The 13976-nt window shown below is 41.9% G+C and overlaps 2 protein-coding genes across 3 annotated transcripts in view; one reads left to right on the top strand and one right to left on the bottom strand.

The window, feature by feature from the left end:
- The window catches only part of slc49a4 (solute carrier family 49 member 4), a 47993-nt gene extending 44588 nt beyond the window's left edge, over positions 1 to 3405 (bottom strand). Inside the window, exon 1 of the mRNA XM_072686128.1 lies at positions 2936 to 3405. Within this exon, the coding sequence (XP_072542229.1) occupies positions 2936 to 3236 (301 nt within the window). The 5' untranslated portion in view covers positions 3237 to 3405. The remainder of the gene's footprint in view (positions 1 to 2935) is intronic.
- Positions 3406 to 3466: 61 nt separating this feature from the next.
- The window catches only part of hspbap1 (hspb associated protein 1), a 13642-nt gene continuing 3132 nt past the window's right edge, over positions 3467 to 13976 (top strand). Inside the window, exons 1-6 of one of the 2 annotated variants that reach the window (XM_072686131.1) lie at positions 3467 to 3584; positions 4433 to 4630; positions 7030 to 7214; positions 9534 to 9670; positions 10906 to 11077; positions 13747 to 13830. In XM_072686131.1, coding sequence (XP_072542232.1) covers positions 4447 to 4630; positions 7030 to 7214; positions 9534 to 9670; positions 10906 to 11077; positions 13747 to 13830 — 762 coding nt within the window. In that variant the 5' untranslated portion in view covers positions 3467 to 3584; positions 4433 to 4446. The other variant, XM_072686130.1, reaches the window with a different exon arrangement.

Genomic DNA, 13976 nt, shown 5'->3' with positions numbered 1-13976 from the left:
CGTTAGCCCAGAATCTCCTGATGTAAACTCAAGAAGCACACATCAGATACCAAGCATGTCTTGGCTGATTGACTGTATCTGCGGAAAGTGATAAATCACGTTAATTTAATTTTCCTCCATTTCTTTAACAGACGCTGACTGGAGATCAAATAAATGATGTGTGGTGCTCGCCTGTTTTGCATTACTTTATTTCTTTGCCCTATTGGTCTCTCCATTTTTTAGAGGTATGAGGCTTAATTAAGACATCACTGACACTGCAAAGGAGGTTTCAACAGAATAACAGCAATTTTAAATGCATACCCTGTCAGTACACTGGTCATGTGTTTGGTAATCACACGAAACCATGTTGTGTTCTACATTTATATGTGCTGTTCCAGCTGTAATCAGCACACAAACCAAACACAGCACATAATTAATCCCAGTAATTGCTTAAGTCACAGTAATGCAGCTCTAAAAGTTATAAAAAGGTGTACTGCAATACAAGCTGCACTGCAGTCTGATATTAACCAATTTCCTGTGATATGTTTCTCCTCCCACAGCGAGCAGTTACAATAAAACTGGAAGTGTAAAAGAAATATCCCTTAGTAAAAGCAGTCCACAGGCTCTGTTAATTCCCTCTGGAAAGAGGAAATCGTCTGCAGACCTTCATAATGAAAGCCATTTCTCTTCCGGTTGCATTAGGCAAAGAGCATAGTGAGACCTTTCCATTTTTATTGAAGAGAGAAGATCTCCAGCGCACACACATGTTCTACCAAAAGAGGCCACATTTATTATTTCATAGATGAATGGATAGATGTAGACACAGGGCTGTAGTCTTTTGCCTACATGACATATTTTCATTTTAGCCGAGCAAGTGCCTGACCTGAGCCTGATGGGGCCTCACCAAACACCGGGTTTTGGGCTGAGTTTGAGAACTCTAGCACATATAATGCCATTCAAAGTTTGGAATCACTGTCCAAATCTTTCAAACAGATGCTTTAATTAAAATACGGAATAAATGATCATTATTTAACTACTGTGCAACTTAACCTGCCTCGCCTAATTTGTAGGAAAGTGAAATAAAATAAAAGAACCTTCAGGAATGATGAACAGAGCTCTAAAAGCATCTAAATGAGTTTTAAACACAGTGATTAATACTGAGGCAGATAACTACACTACAATAGTAGTGTATTCCTATTAAAATACACTTAATAGGGTGCAAGAACACCTACTATTCTGATAGGGTGGGAGATGCAGACTAAAGACCCACCTCTTCAGAGAGTACTTGGGTGAATAGCAGAGTAGTATGGTCACCTTATTGACTTGTGCTTAGTAATAGTAATAGTAGTAGTAGTAATAGTAATAGTAGCACCGGGCTATCGATAACAGGGTTGTAGGTTCGATTCCCGGGCTTGGCAAGCTGCCACTGTTGGGCCCTTGAGCAAGGCCCTTTACCCTCTCTGCTCCCCGGGCGCTGGAGTTGGCTGCCCACCACTCTGGGTGTGTGTGTACTCACTGCCCCTAGTGCACTAGTGTGTGTGTGTGTGTGTGTGTGTGTGTGTGTGTGTGTGTGTGTGTGTGTGTGTGTGTTCACTACCACAGATGGGTTAAATGCGGAGGACACATTTCGCTGTACAGTGTACACTATACAGTGACAAATACGTGCACCTTTACCTTTAATGTCTAAGCTTAGAGGTATCTTTGAACTATTAGTCTATTCTAACTAGCTAAGGTCTTTCTTGGGTAAATAGCAAAGCACCTTTGTAAGTCGCTCTGGATAAGAGCGTCTGCTTAATGCCGTAAATGTAAATGTGGGGCCTTGATTATTTTAGCATGGAGGGAAAGTTTGTTTGCCATACATTCTCCTTTCCATAACCCATGTACACGTGAAATGGGAATAACCAAAGAGGAATTACGCAATCATTCCTGGAAACCGAGTCGCAGGCGTTTCATCAAAATGAGTTTTACACTGCCCTCAACTTTCCAGGCCCCTTTAGTGCCCTACAAAAACGGATCATGTCAGGGGTGAGGTGTGGCCTTTTAAAGTAAAGCATCACCTGCTGACTCGCACTACCCATCATGTGATTATGTGGAACTGGTTTCATGACAAAGCAGCTGTCAAGATCTTTTATGGTTACAATATTGCTTCAGCGAAGACTGACCTTTCACAAGTCCCGCACTTAGCCAAGTCTCAACTTTATAGAAATGTTCAAACGAGGTCAAGACTAAACTTCTGCTGTTCTTTAAAGAGGAGAACAGCCTGTTTAATGGGAGAACACGGGCATCAAAACTCTCAAGTAATCCCCAAGTAATCCAGCGTTGCCAAAGTGTCAAATACGGTGTTGATTTAGCCGGGTTAAGCCTACTCAATGTTGCTGCATGACCCACATTTAACTCCATCTGGCTCTTTCTTTTTCTTTGTGATTACATCACATGAGGTCAACCAGCCATATTCCTCTGTTCTGTCTGAGACAGCGAGGCCTTTTGGTTAGCATTAGGCTTTGTTTTGAGAGAGGTGAGGGCAGGGAAAGGGAGGAGAGGCTGTCATTTGTCATTCTTACTGAAGAGTTTCTGGAGAACACTTGTGAACCTGGGCAGATGAGCCCCAGGCTGAAGTGTTACTGGAGTGTTTTGGTACATGCCTTTTGTCTGGTCTAGAGGAGGAGAGGAGGGAGGCAGGAAGGGATCGATGGCTTTTCTATCTGCAGATGTGGATAATCATATTTTAGCACACGCCTTGACAGCCATGTCCAATCACTGTAATTTATGAGGTGCTTAGACTTAAGCTGGACTACGCTAGCTAAAGATGCCCTGGGCTTGTAAAAACCCAACATTAGTCAATATCAGCAGGCGGGTAACTACAGCAGGCTGCCCAGAGAAGGACAGCAACAGCAACAGCAGCAGCACCGGCTGCGGCTGGTTGGTGGAGACTCGTGTTGGAACAAAAAGACCTCACCTTTCTTATCCATCAGCCACACAAACAAGAGCCATGGGATGAATCCCACGGGCCCCCAGATGACTAAAACAGCGATGTCCGTCGACGTGAAGCCGAAGGCATGTCTGGCTGAGTTCTGGATCGGGCCCCAGGTGTTCCAGACCATCCCCTGTAAAAAGCCCAGCACCGAAAACAGAGTGAGAACCACCCATCTCCTCGCGTACACCCTGCCGTTGCCTGGCTGAGGGCTGCCGTTTGTCTGCGGCTGGTTTGGGCCGAGCAGAGGCTCCCTCTCCCCCTCCGTGCTCTCCACAGCACCCATCGAAACGGCGAGCTGCTGCTGCTGCGGGCTGTGTTTTCCTCGTATCTGCTGGGATTCAGTCTCCTATACGATCCAGTGAAGAACACGCAGACGAACCGTCTGCGCCCGTCGATAAAAAAAAAAAAGAAGCGAAAACAGCCGCTGTCAACACGGCCACAATTCAAACTTTACCACGCATGCGGCGCCGCCAGCGGACGTGACGACTATGTTGTGAAACTGCAGCGCTGGGGCCGCCATCTTGGATCTGAGCGGTGTTGCCGTGAAGGGCGGTCTCACAGCGGGCAGAGCCGACATGACCGCTGTTTCACTTCCGGTCCGTTTGGGGAAAAACACAGCCTGAGCTCTCACGTGAGTTTGTTTACAAGGGAGAAAATGGACGGGAAGTACTAGTCCTGTGCCTGTTCAGGGCATGTAAACGAGTGTGCACACGTGTGACTGCAGTAATGTGAGATTTCTTTAAAAACTCGATATTACTAGCTAGCTAGACATTTGTTGTTGTTTTATTTTGCACAACTGAGAAAAGAAAAGCAGAACAGTCAGCGAGGTAGCTGTAGCTAGCTAGCTAGTTAGCTAGAGACCTGCTACCTTTGGAAAGTAAAACGTGTTGTTGTGCTGAAAGTAATTAAAAGGGTTTTTTTCACGTGTTTTTTTTTTCTTCACATTTCTGCAAAAACATGTTATTTAAAAAAAAACATTTAAGCTACACTGTAGACACGTGTCCTAATTATACATTGATTTCACGCTTCAGAGAAGAAAAGCCCTTCCCATCATTAGCTAGCTATCTAGTACAGTTCTCAGCGAGTGTGTGTTGTGTTCAGTAGAGGTACTAGATAGCTAATGCCTGCCTCTGTATGTATGAGCATGTTCACTTTCATCAGCAGCTCCCCTGATTTTCCCCTGATTCCCTTTAATAGAGCTAGCTAGCCCTGATTACTAAACCTTGGATGGTAGCGTACTAGCTAAATGCTGGGTGTCTTCCAGGAGAGCTTTGGTAAATAAAGAAGGAAAGAAGGAAAGCAACCATCATTTGTGATGGTTGAATTTTATGAATTAACTATTGGTGTCAGACTGAACCAAAAGGGCATGTTCAATACATCATGTGATTACGAGTAATTTAGTGAGATAGTGATAGTGAGCAGCTCTGTGTTTTGTCAGGTTCAGTGAATGTATGCAAACCAAAAGATGTTTTCCTCCAGTAATCTCTGCAGATATGGCCACCAAACCTTTCAGCCCGAAGGAGGTGCAGAGGATCATCCAGTTTCTGCACAGGCCAGCCGTGTTCCTCAACATGACTGATGACTGGCCAGGACGAGATTGGACTCTGGAGAATTTGGCACTTTGTCTAGGAGAGAAGTCTGTGTGTTTTCGCATTGGAAAACGCAATGAAGAGAAAGGTACGGGATTTTACATATAGATGTTTAATCTGAACCAACAAAAGCAGGAACTTGAACATTTTTTTTTGATGGCTGGCTAAATGATGTTATAGGGCTGGTTTCCCACACCCGGATTAAGGCTAATCCTAGACTAAAAGGAATTTCCAGTGGTGATTCACCATTTCACCGCTGGCATCACTAACACAAGACTGGGCCTAATCTGTGTACTCGAAACTAGCCCGAAATTCAGCATGATTTATATTTCAAGTGCCCAAAACGCAAGACTTATGGCCTTCAGACACAAATCATGCTACGAAAACCAATCCTCACAGCCATGTGTCTAGTGCTGACTCCAACAGCTGATAGACTGACTCCTACAATTTTTGTGAATGACTTTACACAGTCCCTAAGAACAATTTTCATTAAGGGTTAAGTGCTAATAGCACAGTACTGTAGTCCGCATCAGTGAATGCCAAGACCTGAGTGAAAAGTGTCACTGTCAGAACCATCCAATCACTGTGTTTACCTGCAAGAAATTTAGAGGCTGTTTACAATTATTGAGTTATTATTATTAATAGTAGTAGTAGCAGTAGTAGTGCCTCTGTTGGGACATCTTTGAATGCTTCTGGACACATCATCAGTGATGTTCCCGGATGCAACAGCAGATGTACTTATAGAAAAGATGATGATGATGATGGTCGTAGTAGATTTTCGATGGTCCCTAAATCTGACACAGACTCTGTAAGCCAACATTGTAATTATGTCTGCGTTAGAGGTTTATTAAGTAAATTTGCATGCACACCATGGTTAATATTAGTCTGATTAAGTTCATGTGAACACCATGGCTTGATTTTTCATAGTCTGATTAAGGTCCTAATCAAGCTTCAGGCGGTTCCAAGTAGATTTAAACATGTAAACATTTACTTCAGTCCACAGTTTGTGGTAGGAAACATACATAGGTAAACATCAGTGCATCATGGATTGGGCATTTACCATTGTAAAATCAGACTATGTTGCAATGGAGGGTTGTGGATCCACCGTTTCTGGTAAGTCAGTATTTGTGGAAGTCTAAGGGGGTAAAACTAGTGAAGGGAAGTGACTGAATGGGTGAGTTATGGCGCTGGTTCTGGGGAAGGTCCTCTCTGTGTCCTTTCTGACATGTTTTTTTGACAAAAGTGTGTTTTTCAGGCTTCTTTTTTCAGTCCTGGTGTTGTGATAACCATGCATGTAGTCTCTTTAGACAAACATTGGCAGTAGGATGGGTCCTACAAAAAAGCTCATTGACTGTTAACATGGCATGGTCATAGAAATGGCATCTGTCCACCAGGTCAGTTTGTCAAATTTCTGCATTTCTAGAGCTACTCCAGTCAACTGTAAGTAATTGTGCTGTTACTGTGAAGTGAAAATAAACTTAAAAGAGGCCTAAACGTAAACCTATCTCAAGCCTAGAGTGAGTTGAAACGCAGCCCGTGAACCAGGTTGTTACCCAACATCAGCATCTAGCGCTTTTAGAGAAAGCCTTCTCAGAATAGTGGACACTGCAGCAAAGGATGGACCAACTCCATATCAGGTTTTGAGATATTCAGCAAGCACATATGAATCTAAAGTTTGGGTGTCCCAGTACTTTTGTTTCAAGTGGTGCTTCACTGGTGAGTCATGCCAAAGAAGCACCATGTTTGTAAAAGAGACGTGTGAATAAAAGAGAAGTGTGAATATTCTTTAAGATTTTTAAAAGGTTCTTCACACTTGCACATGTCTCTTTTACAAATCTGGTTCTTTATTGATTGCATGGTGACAATATACGGTACAACAAGCTCATTAAATATCTTTTTTAAAAGGTCTAAGCAGGGAATTGAGATTCTTGACTGCTTACTTGGTTGGTCAAAGCCCCTTTTGGTGTGCATCAGTGGCAGCAGCAGATAATTTACTCTGTCAGCATGACAAAGGTAGACATTTCTTCCAATACTCTAGTTGGTTAATTTGACTGCTGAATCAATTTTTACAGCAATGATTTCTGACAAGAAACTCCCACTCCCAGTCAGAAGATGTAATTTAGCACACTTGATTATCGTTGCTGTCCGCACACCGGAACTGGCGCATTGTTCAAACTAATGAGAGAGCAAATCAAACCATTTACTTTTTTTTCTTTTCTTTTTTAATTTACCAATCCACTTTCAAAAGGCAGGAGACAGTTGATAAATGAAACCTCATGTCATTATAACATGCTTTTGACTTTCCAGGTTGTAGAAATTGCGCATTTCTTTCAAATATTGTATTGAATCGATAGGCGCTGGGTTTAGAATGAACAAGAAGAGTCTGGCTTCAAATGGTCTTTGAGGACTTATTGATGGAGGTTGTGCTAACAATGCCTGTCTCTCTCAATTTAGATTTCAATTTGGTCTTTCTTTAATCTTCACCAGGTCCTCTTTTTGAAACCCAGTGCTCCTATGTCGAAGCCACCCTTGCAGAGTTTTTGTGCTGGACTAGAGGAAGTAGTGACTCATCTGTGGGCCCATTTGCTGCCTATCCCCTTTCAGAGCACTGGGCCTATGCTGATTATAAGTATATTATACTGCTCTTTCAGGAGAGGACCACAATGTTTAAGGTAACGCAACCTACAGTACACATGTCCCTCTGTCTTACAGTGTATTCTTTTCTGGTTGTTTCTTCTCTTCTCAAGCAGTATCCTAAGCACTGCCAGAACCAGTTCTGTTTTTCATGAGCCTGTTTTAGGAATGTCCTGATCCGATCGAGATTGAGATTGGGACCGACCAGGCATATTTTGGTGGATTGGGTATCGGCTTTTTTAATCCCAATCCAGTTCAGCGTCTTTTTTTAACCACAGTGTTCAGAGTGTTCAGCCGGGAGCACTTATGTGTTCTCAGACGGTAAGTAGAGGAGTGTGAAGCTATTTTACAGTGGAACATGAGAACAGACCATAATACCTGAATCTTTATACAACTAGAGTGTAAACACTGTTTTTTTTCCTGGCAGGATAACTGTGTGCCTTTTTTTTTTAAGATTGCCCTGTAGAGTGTATTCAGAACCGAGTGGAGGCTAACGGTAATGCTAATACACACATGCCATAGAAACCCAAATCATAGCAAATTTATCTCTCAATAAAAGTTATTTTATATAATATATATCATATAATCTGTAGTCGACAAACAACAACATAGATCAGTCTAGACACTACACAAACACAAACATACACACACACACACACACACACACACACACACACACAAAGTGACTTGCCTTGAGTGTGTTTTCAAGAGCTAGGAGGTGAGTCACATTGGATTAAACACACAGAGAAGTCACTACTAAACTAAAGTAATCAGCCCAGAATGTCTCCTTATAGAAACTGGTACTAAAATAAAATGATTTTACTTAAGTACTACTTAGCAGCACAGCTTATCTAAACTGTATTGCTTAATTGTAATATTATGTATTATTCATACAAACACAAAGATCAGATCATATCGGCTGATACTCAGCATTAAGAGATCGGATCATATCGGATGGGGGGGGGGGTCAAAATAACCTGATCGGGACATCCCTAGCCTGTTTATTTGCATGGCGTTGCTTTGCACAACTGCAGGGAGTTATAACTGCTGTTTTAATACCCAAACAAATATAATGGAGCTACTTTCACAGAATCACATTAGACTGAGCAGTTGCATTTGCAACCTCAGTGTTAGCAGAGTGAAATGCAGGCAAGTGTTTCTGTTGGGATCAATAGTCATTGAATTAATTCAGCTGTTTTCATCATTAATGCCTTTTCTCTTGCGCTCTGCCCTGATCTCTAAAGTACTTTATGTGGGTATTCGGTGAAAGCTGAATTGCAGTAAACTGAAAAATGTCTAAGCTATTCGAAGGTTGTTAAATGCCATAATGATCTCCCTTCACCCATGCATCTCAAATAGCAGCCGAAGTCACTGTGTTCTGAATTCTCTATTGAGTTCCCAGTTAAGAGGCCCACTAATACATTAGTTCATCAATGCTGACATTAAATGATCATATGTGGGTGGGATGGGAAGTTTTGTCATTGTTTCGGTGTCGGCCCATTTGCTCCAGCCTGGTTTCGACTAAAGGGCACGATTTTCATCTAATATTCATCACTCATGATAAATAACGTTTGATATCAACTTCATGTTCACTACTTTCTATTGCTGCTGTTGTTTTGAACAGTCTCTACATTATCACACATTTGAAGTCTCCTTTAAAGGAGTCTTTAGAAAACTCACTAAATCACTCCGTGTGTATTTCCAGCTCCTGTCTTCAACACTCATGGTGCCTTATGTTGCGTTGTGTTTAGTCTGGAGACAGTAGTGGTGGAGAGGCAGCATTAGTTCGCCCCAAGGTTGCTTTGACCTGAATGTGTGGCTCTGACATTCTCTTTCCCTTCTTTGTAAATGATAATAAATGCTCATGAGCTGCCAGTGTTCTCTCTTTTGACAGCAGTCCTGCCAACGCCAAGCCCTGTGAGACTGGCAGACATGAGCTTTTCTTAAATGATGAATAGTGCTATTTAAAAGTTGCTGAAAGCCTAGATTGCACAGTCTGTCATTTACAGTCTCCTGGATATGTTAATGGTTTCATTATCCAGGTTGCTGGGCAGCTTCCCCTAGCACTTTCTCAGTTTCCCTTTTGTTACTTTGAAAGAAAATGATTGACAGCTCACATAGTTAGGAAATGTGGTGTGCAAAGAGTAAATATGCTCATTTTTCATTCTGTATCACAACTGTTCTATTATGGAGCAATAGATGAAATAACGAAAGCAAAGATAATGAGGTGGTCATGTGGTGTCTATTTTCTCTGTTTGGCTCTATCTAAATTCACTGTTCTGCCACATAGTTCATCATAAGTGCTGCTGTTTATACAGATTGTTTTTAATCCAAGTTTAGAAATTGATCTGTTGCAGGATTTGGTGTGGTCAGACTTTGGCTACTCTGGCCGTGATGGACGAGAGAGCACTCTTTGGATTGGGACTAGTGGTGCTAATACGCCATGTCATCTTGACACCTATGGCTACAATCTTGTCTTTCAAATCCAAGGCAGGTAATGGTACAGAGAAAGGCCTTACAACCTCCAAACACTGAATATAGCTTTAGGGTTGTATTCAAAACCTGGGACACACACACAAGAAATAGTCCAGCTTCTTACTGGGAAAGCTCTAAACTAGATATTGGAACTTTGCTTTGGGGAGTTGGTTGCACTTAAAGACAAGAGCATGGAGGGCATCCTTCTTCTATGAAAACTACTTAATTAAATAAATTACTAAATAAAGTACTGTATCATCATATACACGTGCTTGTTATGCCCAGGTGTATTGATATTGTCAATAGTAGTGATGGTTAGAATAATGAAAGTAATGGTTAAAGGTAATAATGATAATAATAGCAGCAGTTAGGATCCATGTAAGCTTTAATGTAGTCAGTAATGCAGGGTAGGCAGCTAGTTTGAGGCATGCAGCAAGTCCGAAGCTGGTACCTGTGGTCTGGAAGAAATGTTGGATGATTAGTTCTAGATCACAAGCATCACACTAACTCATCCCTAAGCTATTGGATTGAACGGCATCCTGAGAACACAGCTCAACTGCTCCACAGTCCAATACTCGGGGCTGGAGTCCACCAATGTCTAATAGAGTTCAGGCACACACCTGAACTCTATAAAAGGTCTCACAGATGACCGTGTATGTCAGAGTGAAAAGCAAGTCATGAGGTTAAGAGAATTAGACCTGAGACACCAGGATTGTATGAGGGCACAGACAAGGAAGCGCAGGGTAGCTGCCATCGTTATCAAATTTAAGAAGTTTGGAACCACCAACAGTAATCCTAGATCTGGCTTCTCAGCCAAACTAAGCTATTAGGGACAAAGAATAGTCACCATAAATGAGGTCCACAGCTCCTTTGTGGAGATGGGTGAAAGTTACAGAAAGACAACCATCGGTGCAGCACTCCACCAATCAGGCTTTTATGGTAGAGTGGCCAGATGGAAGCCATTCTTCACTAAAAGGCACATGGCAGCCTGCTGGGAGTTTGCCAAATGGCACCTGAATGACTCTCAGACCATGAGAAGTAAAATCTTCTGGCTTGATGAAACAGTGGTGGCAGCATCATGCTGTGGAGATGCTTTTCTTCAGCAGGGACTAAAAGACTAACCTGATAGAGGGAGAAATGATTGTAGAAGATTATACAGCAATACTGTGCAAAACTCTTCTGCGTAAAACTAAAGGTTTTGAAGGGTTAAACTACGACTCTTGCTAATACTGATAAAAATAAATCTCTTTTCAGAAAGCGATGGTACCTCTTTTCCCCTGAAGATGTTGAATGTCTATACCCAACACGTATACCATATGAAGAGTCCAGTGTGTTCAGCCAGGTCAGTGTGATTAAACCTGATCTGTGCAGATTTCCTGCTTTCAGAAGAGCCAGAGCCCACATCGTGACTCTGCAGCCGGGTCAGGTAAGGAACAGTTTGGTCCAGAATCCACATCAAACAATGGTATTTTACATACAATTCAAAAGAAGTCATCATATTACAGGGTATTCTGCAAAACAAATGAATTTTGACTGTTCTTGAATAGTGATAAAAGCGTCTCTTAATTAAAGCAACATGGAGGAATTGGTATTCTTGCTCCTAGGCATCCTCCTACAGTCAGGAAGTGAAATTCACACTCTCAGCCCCCCCTAAAGGAAACACATATACATGCATTTCTGGACAAGCAGAACAATTATATATGATTATTCAGAGTCACATAGTGCAGTTAGCAGCAGGCCGAGCCATTCTCCCTATTACAAGTCAGACTTGATATTGAAGCTGCTATTGTAAGATTAAAAAAACGCTACCTAGGGTTCTCAGAGAACAGAGAGCTTCCCTGAACGTGCACTGCTGAGACTACATGAATATTAGAAAATATGAATTACCCCCAGCTATGAGCACAGTACTGTGATTTTTTTTATTTCTTGCACTTTGCTGATATACTCCTTCCTTTATTTTAGTGTACATTTAACCATATCAGTCTTTACAAAGTGATTTTGCACATAGCTCCAAACAGTCAGCTGTCTTACTTTCTCAGTATGAACAATGGAGATGAAACAGTCAGCAGGGTGTATGTGTGCGTGTGTATGTGCGCGCATCGACCTCCTTCTGATTCCGGCAGCGTCTGTGAAGCCTCTCTGCTCTGGCTCTTTGAGAGGCGAGACGGTGGCAAGGCAATTAGTGGCAGTCCAACACAGCTAGTGTGCTCTCTGGGAGTGCTTGCACTTTCCGCAGCATACTAATGAAGACAGGAGACACACACACTTCCATTCTCACGGAGGGATCTTAACGCTGCTCCACTGCCCCAGACTGCAAATACACAGTCAAGCCTTACTAATGGAACATGGCTGAATGTTTTTGTACCTTGAGGTTTTCTGCATGCCTTCAACTTGGTTTCAAAGTTTGAAGTCCAGTGCAGTCACTCTCATCTTTGCTGATAGAATGTGTCTAATCACAAAAACCAAAGCAAAGAAACTGCGACTGCAGGAACCTCAGCTGACGTTCTCTTTCTAGAGGCTCATTTTTTGCCCCGCTAATGTGAAACCACCGGACCATGTAGCAGAGACTCCTTAGCTGCCAACAGCTCACTTAAGGATATTGAGACGAGGCTGAAGGCGGCAGCGATTAGTTGACGTCATTCACACGAAAAAGTTTGCAATCGATGTGTCGTTTGTTTAAGAAAGACACAATGCCCTTTTAGCTAAATTACTGTTCTAAGAGGACAGCTCGACTCAAACGTTTAATAGGCGTCATTCTCAAAATGTCTGCTATAAAAGCCTGCCAGCTTTGATCAAGTGACATATGACAGATTCGAGCTACTGGGTGCAGGATATGTTTTATTTTAAAGGATTGAGCCTTTTTCTGTCATTTTTCTAAAACCCCAGACAGTTTGAATGGCCAGCATTTTGTTTATATGCTAGCAGTGCAGTGGCCGTTTCAACAGTCGATAGAGTGAGTGAGGAAAACTGATTATATATCCTCCTTCTTAACTTTCAACAGAAGTCAGTGTAGAAAGATTTCCAAGTTAATTTGGAGCATTTCTATTGGTCCATTCATCATGAAAGTTTCACACAATGTAAATAACAACTGCCAGATTCTATCAGAAATATTATATAAAAAAGGCTAGTTCTATCAAAACGATGGACAAATATTATTTACGAATTATACTGGCGCTAATAAGGGTAGAGATGGCGGGGAGGGGTCCAAAAAATATTAGCATGATGCAAATTCAGTTCTGAAGTGCCCTGTGTGAGCCTTACAGTGCCTTTCCTTTGTTTTAGTGACATGACCTTTTGCTTACAGGCTGCAGCCGCCACTTTAATAATCCGCTGCGTCTCAGTGGGAGAACGATGGACAATTAAATGGGACATATTTAGAAAACCTCACCTGCACATGCATTTGGGTATCTGGAATGCATACAAACTGTGAAACACGACAACCTAGTCAGTTTTTTTTGGTGGTCTGTCCAGGTCTGAAATCTGAGTAATACACCTTAGTGTATAATAAAGGAACAGGTACTAAAACCTGCTGTTCTAAACAGGGCTGTTTAGTCTATTAAATTGTCTATTATATTGTTTGATTTTGTGTTTACTACTGAATTTAAATCCAGAATGACAAAAGTTGACCATATGGTAACAGTGATTGTATGCATATTTTGTTCATCTCATATGATTAAATTCTAAATGTAGATTAAACAGAGTGTTGAGGAGCCAGAAGCAATGTTCATGTGGAGAGCATGCATGAATAAAGGCTACAGTGCTGTCCAACCTCTTAGACCCTGTCCGTTTCCATGAAGATAAGGGTCATTCAGTGAGCAGCTGGCTCTGTACAATCAAAACAGACAATATAGAATAGAATACAGCTGACCCCTAGTGGAGAGCGGAATACCGACATGTGCTCTGTGTTTGTTGTCTCTGATTGAGAACACACTTGAGAATTAGTCCAAAGGCCTGAGTGTGCTAATCTGTGACATCAAATTAGTCTACCAGGCAGACTGCAGACCTGTTAATGTATTCCTGCAGACTCAGCACAAATCTGGCCTTGTGTCCCATCTCTGCTGGATTTCTGAATATTGTTTCTTGTATTTTAATTAGGTGCTGTTTGTCCCAAGACACTGGTGGCACTATGTGGAGTCAGTAGACCCAGTAACTGTCAGTGTGAACTCTTGGATTGACATGGTAAGACATGATTGTGTTTAACTTTATGCCATTTCAAGGCTGCTGACAGTAGCAGTTTTAGAGTAGCGTCTACAAAACGTCGATGATGTTCATCACAACTGTCAAGGTTTGGAATTTATATCAAGTTTTTGAATTTGTACAGCTTT

This window comes from Salminus brasiliensis, chromosome 8, assembly GCF_030463535.1.
Source record: "Salminus brasiliensis chromosome 8, fSalBra1.hap2, whole genome shotgun sequence".
Classification (NCBI taxonomy): domain Eukaryota; kingdom Metazoa; phylum Chordata; class Actinopteri; order Characiformes; family Bryconidae; genus Salminus; species Salminus brasiliensis.
Note: the sequence above shows the minus strand (reverse complement) of the source record. Positions and strands in the feature narration are given on the sequence as shown.